Source organism: Odontomachus brunneus, unplaced genomic scaffold, assembly GCF_010583005.1.
Source record: "Odontomachus brunneus isolate Ranch 3 - 2012 unplaced genomic scaffold, Obru_v1 Obru_scaffold_114, whole genome shotgun sequence".
Taxonomy (NCBI): Eukaryota; Metazoa; Arthropoda; class Insecta; order Hymenoptera; family Formicidae; genus Odontomachus; species Odontomachus brunneus.
In genome coordinates, this window is record NW_022639564.1 from 634,443 (window position 1) to 644,375 (window position 9,933).

Sequence of the window (9,933 nt, forward strand, 5' to 3'; positions counted from 1 at the left end):
TATTAAAAATAGTGACTCAATCTCCAATGAGAAGAAATTTATTAATCATTAAACAATCAAACGCGTTTCGGTCTAATTTCACAGACCATCTTCAGTGATTACAAATAAAAAACAAATTATATTTAAATGTCACAAACGTAAGGTCGCAAATAATCGGTATAACAAAGGTTGTTGTTACAAAAGTTGTCGCTACAAATTTTGCTTATGGAAATCGGAAGCACGAACGCAAACAGATACAAATAGTCATTAAGACAAAGAAATCTCTCCCTGGAAGACCGAAGGCATTAGTCAGTAAATAACTTGTTGTAAGATTGGTCACTCCATCGCACGTACTAAGTTGCTAGTGGTGTAATTATCTAAAAACGTATTAAAATAGAGTAACCAAACCAAGGCTGAGGAAAAAACAATGATAAATACCTCAATAATAGATAGTAGAGCTCCAGGGAGATGTTAAGCTAATAAACGTGTACCTCCGAATTTTATTTTGCGGCATCCTGTCTTTTTATATTTTATCATTTTGCATCTTCACTTCTTAGAACTTCTCTTTATTCATCCAATTTATCTCCTTCTGCTTCTCTCTCCTCCTCACTATCTTTTTTTCTTTCACTCTGCCTGCTTTTATCCTTTTCTATTTAACTTTAGTAATATATTTTATTTTATCATTTTTGTCTGCATAAAAGCATTCATAATTTTGCGGGGCTATGACTGCAGCGCCAGTAAAGCAGCGCCACTATAAATACTTTCAACAAAGCTGGGAACATTACCTTTAAAAAAGTGTTCTTAAATCTCTACATTTTCAGAAAATACAAAAAAAAACATCGATTTTTTGAAAATTTTAAGGTGGTCTAATCCCTTAAATGAATATAGAATGTACTTGGCTGTGCAGTCACAGACATTTTCAGTATTTTATTAAAACTGTATTGACCTAGTTCTATCAAACCCTTTAAATTTTTTTATTAAATCTTGATGTATTCGAATGTATACAGAATGTACTTGGCTGTACACGAGACATTTTCAATATTTTCAATATTTCATTAAAATCATATTGAGAAAAGTTATCTTCACTATATTTGTCTTTGTATAATTTCGATATTATGACTTTCCAAAAAATTGCCTTACTTCTTAAGTTTTAACTTGTTTCTTTCGGAATAATGCATGTTCACCTTTAGTTCGAGCGTTTACTTGTTTTCGAGAGATTATCTTTACTACGTCGAGCCTCTTTTCCTCGGCGACTGAGTGTCTCGCGACTCCGTTGTCTGCGTCTCATGGTCGCAATCGGCTTCGCGTGCTGTTGTTGTTGATCGTAGTTGATTTCGAATGGTTCTCTGTAGTGTCGTGGCTTCCACGGCGCAAGGACGCTCACGCTCCTCGACACCGTTCTCGTATGTGATTGTAACGGTCGATTTAATTCCTCGCGACTTGCCGCCCTGCGTCTCTCGTTCGGACCTGGTATTTCTCCAACTGGAATGCAGATATCGCAATTAGAGTGCGGTTACGCTTGACAACATTTTCCGTACTTTCACCGCGCGTTGAGCGTTATTCAGCACGTTAGTTAAATAACTCTAAACAACTGGCTCAGTAGATACGGACTTCTTTTTGCATTGCCTCTCCAATGACGCAAATGTGACGGGTGTGTCGTAAAACTTTAAATATTCGATGAATAATACCCGACCTCGTAAACTATATTTATTATTAGTTACAATAATATTTTAATCTCTGATCAGACATTGTATATATAAGATGAACTTTGCATCTTAAAACATCTTAACACTTTGCGGTCCGTGCTCCGCATGAAATTGTCCCTGGCAGTTTGCAAACAATCGCGTAAAATTTATAAATATTAAAAGAAGAATATTAGCGAACCAGAGCACGCGATGGGCCGAGCTCTGTGAGCGCAAATTGCCTTTGCACCATCGTTACTCCGCCTTTAGCTGTCAACCAACGTCCACTAAGAGGCGGTCGCATTTTCGGTCTTGCGCTTATAAAGCCTGTCTCATCACATTTTTTAATTCAAGTAAACTAACCTAAATTAATCCATATTTAGCTGACTTGTTTGACTGCAAGTAAAAGCTAGTATAAAAGAATTAATTAAATTCAATTGTAGTTACATATGTACGCTCGGTATATCGCAGATGATATTCACTAGATTTATTTCGCTTACGCGTCTATTCTCCAGCTTCTTTACACCAGAAGTCTTTCTGTTAGATAAGTATTAATTATATATATTAATAAATATTAATATTAATAGATATTTTCGCTATAAAGGAACTAGAGTTTAGATGTATATACAGGATGTCGGACGCAAGACACTCAATACCACATGTGAAAGTAGAGTACGTCCACTTGAACACGAAAACCCCTGGCAGTTTGCAAGCAACCGCGTAAAATTTTGAAATATTAATCAAAGAAGATTAGCGAACCAGAGTATGCAATGGGCCGAGCTCTGTAAAGGCGAATTGCCTATGCGCCACTAGCATCGTTACTCCGCCTTTAGCTGTCAACCGACGTCCACTAAGAGGCGGTCGCATTTTCGGTCTTGCGCTTATAAAGCCTGTCTCATCGCATTTTTTAATTCAAGTAAACTAACCTAAATTAATCCATATTTAGCTGACTTGTTTGACTGCAAGTAAAAGCTAGTATAAAAGAATTAATTAAATTCAATTGTAGTTACATATGTACGCTCGGTATATCGCAGATGATATTCACTAGATTTATTTCGCTTACGCGTCTATTCTCCAGCTTCTTTACACCAGAAGTCTTTCTGTTAGATAAGTATTAATTATATATATTAATAAATATTAATATTAATAGATATTTTCGCTATAAAGGAACTAGAGTTTAGATGTATATACAGGATGTCGGACGCAAGACACTCAATACCACATGTGAAAGTAGAGTACGTCCACTTGAACACGAAAACCCCTGGCAGTTTGCAAGCAACCGCGTAAAATTTTGAAATATTAATCAAAGAAGATTAGCGAACCAGAGTATGCAATGGGCCGAGCTCTGTAAAGGCGAATTGCCTATGCGCCACTAGCATCGTTACTCCGCCTTTAGCTGTCAACCGACGTCCACTAAGAGGCGGTCGCATTTTCGGTCTTGCGCTTATAAAGCCTGTTTCATCGCATTTTTTAATTCAAGTAAACTAACCTAAATTAATCCATATTTAGCTGACTTGTTTGACTGCAAGTAAAAGCTAGTATAAAAGAATTAATTAAATTCAATTGTAGTTACATATGTACGCTCGGTATATCGCAGATGATATTCACTAGATTTATTTCGCTTACGCGTCTATTCTCCAGCTTCTTTACACCAGAAGTCTTTCTGTTAGATAAGTATTAATTATATATATTAATAAATATTAATATTAATAGATATTTTCGCTATAAAGGAACTAGAGTTTAGATGTATATACAGGATGTCGGACGCAAGACATTCAATACCACATGTGAAAGTAGAGTACGTCCACTTGAACACGAAAACCCCTGGCAGTTTGCAAGCAACCGCGTAAAATTTTGAAATATTAATCAAAGAAGATTAGCGAACCAGAGTATGCAATGGGCCGAGCTCTGTAAAGGCGAATTGCCTATGCGCCACTAGCATCGTTACTCCGCCTTTAGCTGTCAACCGACGTCCACTAAGAGGCGGTCGCATTTTCGGTCTTGCGCTTATAAAGCCTGTCTCATCGCATTTTTTAATTCAAGTAAACTAACCTAAATTAATCCATATTTAGCTGACTTGTTTGACTGCAAGTAAAAGCTAGTATAAAAGAATTAATTAAATTCAATTGTAGTTACATATGTACGCTCGGTATATCGCAGATGATATTCACTAGATTTATTTCGCTTACGCGTCTATTCTCCAGCTTCTTTACACCAGAAGTCTTTCTGTTAGATAAGTATTAATTATATATATTAATAAATATTAATATTAATAGATATTTTCGCTATAAAGGAACTAGAGTTTAGATGTATATACAGGATGTCGGACGCAAGACACTCAATACCACATGTGAAAGTAGAGTACGTCCACTTGAACACGAAAACCCCTGGCAGTTTGCAAGCAACCGCGTAAAATTTTGAAATATTAAACAAAGAAGATTAGCGAACCAGAGTATGCAATGGGCCGAGCTCTGTAAAGGCGAATTGCCTATGCGCCACTAGCATCGTTACTCCGCCTTTAGCTGTCAGCCGACGTCCGCTAAGAGGCGGCCGCACTTTCGTAATTATTGGTAGGATCATGCGCTTATAAAGCCCGTCCCATCGCGCGCTCCGGTTCGTCAATGTTTTATCATTGATATCTCGAATTTCGTGTGGTTGTTTACAAACTGCCAAGGGATTTTATGTTCAAGTAGACGTGTTCTACCTTCAGTATTGCGTGTCTTGCGTCAGATATCCTGTATGTCTTGTACATTGCGACATCTACAGAAGAAAGAAGGAATAGCTTCATCAGCCAAAAGATAGTAAAACATGGCATAACTTTTATTTCTGGTTTCAGTAACTAATTTTTTACGTTACGTTAATTTGTGTGACATCATACATTAAGACTACGATTAGTTGTCTAGAAAAGATGCATTTTTGAGACAACGAATCGATAGGTCAGCGCAACCAAGAACTGATTCTTGAAGTCAGAAAGAAAATCTATGCCATAGTTTACTATTTTTCTGGTTGACACAACCATTGTTTTTTCCGTGTATGATATTGAAGTGTCCGCGATAGAAAAAAACATTAATAAAAAATTGCCAACATAGCCTTTATACCTGTGGCAGCGTGAAGATATACAACAGATCTCTGTGATCGCTGCGAATTCTGACTTTGTTGACTGCTGTCACCCGTTGTACTCTCACCCGAAGACAATGCACTTTCGGCAAGTCTCGGAGGTTTCCTCGGTGCTGACATGATACCCAAATTGTGGCGAGTCGAATTCGTGACATCACGTCTTGAACAAGCATGACTGTCCACAGTTTTGTTCCTGAAAAAAGTTATCAATGTCAGTAACATGGAAATTGTATTTTTTTATGCATACAGCTTCTCTTTAATTAATTCTTTTTTTATTGTATTTGATTGTATTCTACTTGAAAAATAATCTTGATCAAAACAGTTCATTATTCAATTTAAAAAAAAAGGAAGAAAAACGAAAAGACGAAGTAAAAAATAAAGCTTTTATAATTTCGTGATGTGATCAATCGTAGAGGACGGATGTAATTTCTATCTTGTTCTGTTGTGTCACTTCTCCTTTGAAATCTAGCGAATTTATAATAAATACAAATAATTTATAATAATATAAATAATTTGTACGGTTTTCGATCGTTATATATTCCAACTCTTCTCGCAGCAGGAATGAAAAAAAAATTATAATTTACAAATATTATACGGTTATGGACTAACCACACACATATGAAGTACTGGAAGATCACGCCATACTTTAGGGATACCATGAGACTGATTTCTTGTTATTATATTTTGAATGATGCTGATTATAAAAGAAAATGTGGCAATAATAACAAAGTCAACTATATAGCGTTCAGAGAACAAGCATTATGAAATTACTCCCGTGTAAAATATTTAACTGTTGCGCGGCCATGCATACACGGCTTGCCAGCATTTACCTGCGGTCTCTGTTGGACGAGACGGACTCCTGATCCGTATCGCCGAAGAAGCGGAGATTCTTTTGCACGGAAACTCGTTCGGGCGTGGAGGAAGCTTCCTCATCCTCGGTGCCGGTCGTCAGGATCTCGCTCTCAAGTATTCTCGACTTTTTATCCACAGGCTACAAAGTTATCGACGCTTCATTATTCATGATCTCGACGGACCGAATATCGTAGTCGGCGCAAATTATTCATCCGTATAACAATTATGTCCGCTTATTCCAAATATCGATCCATCGTACATTATAATTTCAAGAACGGTTTTATAAATGCGAGATAGATTAAAACGTATTGCCGTAACTAGTATATTATTCCGCGGTACTATGTAATTTTCATTGTTAAATGATACCCAGTTCGAGTTTCATTTTAGGAGCGGTTTCGAAAACATGCATTTCATTTTGCATGTTCGCGATTAATTGATTCTTCTTAATCCGTGATTATAGGTCTTTAAATTTATGATTATATGAGTATCGAAAATTTTATCTATAGACAAAAGGAGTAAAATATCCGCGGGTGTAAACAAGAAAGCGCAAATATAAATAAAGAAAAAACATTAATGCAACTTCTTTATATTAGCTCCGAAATAATCGTATTTTCTACCGGACGTTAAAGAGATTAAGGACGCAATAAGTTGCTAACGTTTGGCAAAGTATGTAAATCCGACGTGACGCGAAATGATAACACAAGCTCAACTCTGTCAATTGTTCAAAACGAGCAGAGAGAGAAAGAGAGAGATCGCTGTATTTTTTGGAATCTAACTACGTCGTGTCGTCGTTGTCGTTCCTCGGGCCGGGAGAAAATCGCGCGCGTACACAAAGCCGTATTCTTCCCGCCGACCGCAAAAATCGCAGCCTCCCCCCGTGGTTGCATCCACGGCGCCTTCATGAGTCATGATTCTCTCCGGGCCGACTCATCCGATAGATCATCGTCCACGGCGAGATTCATGCGCACGCAATCATCTCGAACGAGCGCGCGCGAGTGCGAGCGGCTTTTACGGATGCGCGAGCGAGCGTATACGCGATGCTCGCTCATCCACGCGGGCGAGAGCATCTCTCCTCCTCTCCGCGGCCTAGGAGAGGAGAGATCGGTAGAATCGGGACCTGACAGAGATTATTCCCGCGCGCCGGACGATGGTCGGGTTAGGGCTAGGCAACCTTCCTGATCGGCACTTAATCTCGCGATTAAATTAAACCACAGAGCGCGGAGTTAGTTAAGCATTTAATCAAACTGGTAATTGGAGGTTGCGCTGCCCTAATGGCTCCGCAGCGACCCGCGCGTTCTGACTGATGAATGCACCGGCGAGCTGGTGGTGCACAGCGCGCAAAGTAACCATGGCACGATTCGAGAGAAAGAGAGAAAGAGAAAGAATCCTCTTGTTATCGGATAATATCCAAGAAAAAGCCCTTCCTTCCGCGTGTATCCATTTTTTTTCCGGTCGCTTCGTGCCGTTTTGCCGAGTGACGACAACAATATCGGATCACCGACCGTGCAACCCCTATATTCGTATGGCGGCATGTACGCTGCTTTCGGAGGAAAATGCGAATGTGGAAAGGTTTATCGAGCGGAAACCGTGCGCGCGCCTCCAATTTCTATATGGAAATTCTGACCGAAATTCTGACGCTAATCGACGCAAATATTATATTTCGTATTCTGTTATTAATAGGTCCCGCACGAGTCGAAGTTTTGATTTCATTTTTAACCTCAATATTTCATTTTACGCCCATTTTGATACTCTGAAGCCTGTAGAGAGAGTAACCTCTTTTAATTCTATCTCAATTTATAAACTTTGTATTTTTGTCATTTTTGCTAAATAGGACTTTGCTTTCCATACATATTAAACGTATGCTTCAGAATATATAGATGTTAGGAAGTTCAGATATACATATATAGATAATAAAGCTACAATTACGACGACTGAAGGATCAGCGGATTTCTCATAAAAAATTCCGAATCATCAAAGCGGGTCACATCCCTTTATCGGAGATTTTGCTATCACATAATGATCCCGGCGCACGTAAAATAAATGTTTCGAGGTAGATAAGTGGGAAGAAATACCTACCGTAGCATTGGATTTATTCTTCCTCGAGAGAGATTTAAACCAGCCTTTTCTTTCCGCCTCTTGTCCCTGGTTGTCTCTGGTAAGGGTGTTACTGGACTCGCAGAAAGATTCTTCTCTGGTGAGAGTACCGGTCGATCTTGAGAGTCTGGTAGGCCTAGGAGGGCTCGGACTGCCGCTGGGAGTCGATAAGCGCCTACGTTGACTGTAATCCTCCTGATGAAAGGAAAAAACAATATTTGCATTCAGCGTTGCAAAGTGCATTTCTTTCTATCATGTTAGACACAGTTTCTTTAGATTTAGTAAATTTTATTAAATTCAAACATATTCATCTGTCCTAGACTAGTCTAACCAAACCAATTATTAACCCAAACAAAACCATATTTGATATAAAATAATGTTGTTTAAATTACACGAATCCAAGTCACTTGAATAGGAATACTAAATTTCTCCAAGGAAAGCGTTCTTTCTAGATACCTATTTCAAATCGGAAATACTGATTATGACATAAATAATCATGTATGATTTCAATATTTATCATGTATGATTTAAATATATTATAAACGGTGGAAAGTTTAAAATAATCAATAAATGCAAATATATTAAAAATGAATATTTATAACTAGATTTAGTACATAAGTTTTTTTTTTGTAAAAACAACATGTTTTCTTATTAATATATTTTATCTTATTAATATATTTTATCTCATTAATATATTTTAAATCAAGAATTCATAAGCATAAATACGTAAAAAAATAAATTAAAAAACATTTTTTTATTATATAGGATAGTGAAATCTGGAAGTTATGAACTGCGATAAAAAAAAAAATTTTTTTTTGGTTTAACGCAAATATTTGGTTATTGCGCAAATATTTTTAATGTATTTCGCGCGGTAGCACTTTATCAGACCGTCACCTTTATCAGTACCATTATATCGGACTGTCACCTTCATGGTGTTGAAAAATTATTTCAAATCTGAATACTGATTGTGACATAAATAATCATGTATGATTTCAATATTTATCATGTATGATTTAAATATATTATAAGCGATCGAAAGTTTAAAATAATCAATAAATGCAAATAAATTAAAAATGAATATTTATAACTAGATTTAGTACATAAGTTTTTTTTTTGTAAAAACAACATGTTTTCTTATTAATATATTTTATCTCATTAATATATTTTAAATCAAGAATTCATAAGCATAAATACGTAAAAAAATAAATTAAAAACATTTTTTTATTATATAGGATAGTGAAATCGGGGAGTTATGAACTGCGATAAAAAAAAAAATTTTTTTTTGGTTTAACGCAAATATTTGGTTATTGCGCAAATATTTTTAATGTATTTCGCGCGGTAGCACTTTATCAGACCGTCACCTTTATCAGTACCATTATATCGGACTGTCACCTTCATGGTGTTGAAAAATTATTTCAAATCTGAATACTGATTGTGACATAAATAATCATGTATGATTTCAATATTTATCATGTATGATTTAAATATATTATAAGCGATCGAAAGTTTAAAATAATCAATAAATGCAAATAAATTAAAAATGAATATTTATAACTAGATTTAGTACATAAGTTTTTTTTTTGTAAAAACAACATGTTTTCTTATTAATATATTTTATCTCATTAATATATTTTAAATCAAGAATTCATAAGCATAAATACGTAAAAAAATAAATTAAAAACATTTTTTTATTATATAGGATAGTGAAATCGGGGAGTTATGAACTGCGATAAAAAAAAAAATTTTTTTTTGGTTTAACGCAAATATTTGGTTATTGCGCAAATATTTTTAATGTATTTCGCGCGGTAGCACTTTATCAGACCGTCACCTTTATCAGTACCATAATATCGGACTGTCACCTTCATGGCGTTGAAAAATTATTTCAAATCTGAATACTGATTATGACATAAATAATCATGTATGATTTCAATATTTATCATGTATGATTTAAATATATTATAAGCGGTCGAAAGTTTAAAATAATCAATAAATGCAAATACAGGGTGGATCATTTTAATCCATCCAGTCGAATATGTCGAAAACCAAGCACGGGAGAGAAAAATTTTTCAGACAAAAGTTGTTTGGTTTCGAGGGGACCATAAGATGGTACCATTGCTTTGACCTTGAAGAATTATTTGAAAGTCACATGAAAGTCACCTCAATTTTTTTAAACGGCATCCCCTATTTTTTATTACATATTCTTGTAGCT

At 35.9% G+C, this 9,933-nt stretch overlaps 1 protein-coding gene across 5 annotated transcripts in view; it reads right to left on the reverse strand.

Moving 5' to 3' along the window:
* The window catches only part of LOC116849387, a 242,217-nt gene that overhangs the window by 7,409 nt on the left and 224,875 nt on the right, over window positions 1–9,933 (reverse strand). The window contains exons 4-7 of one of the 5 annotated variants that reach the window (XM_032826509.1): window positions 7,707–7,919; window positions 5,609–5,769; window positions 4,760–4,971; window positions 1,183–1,461 (exon numbers count right to left, since the gene is read on the reverse strand). In XM_032826509.1, coding sequence (XP_032682400.1) covers window positions 1,183–1,461; window positions 4,760–4,971; window positions 5,609–5,769; window positions 7,707–7,919 — 865 coding nt within the window. Of the gene's footprint in view, window positions 1–1,163; window positions 1,462–4,759; window positions 4,972–5,607; window positions 5,770–7,706; window positions 7,920–9,933 lie in introns of those variants that run through there. The other 4 variants (XM_032826510.1, XM_032826511.1, XR_004379122.1 and 1 more) reach the window with 4 other exon arrangements.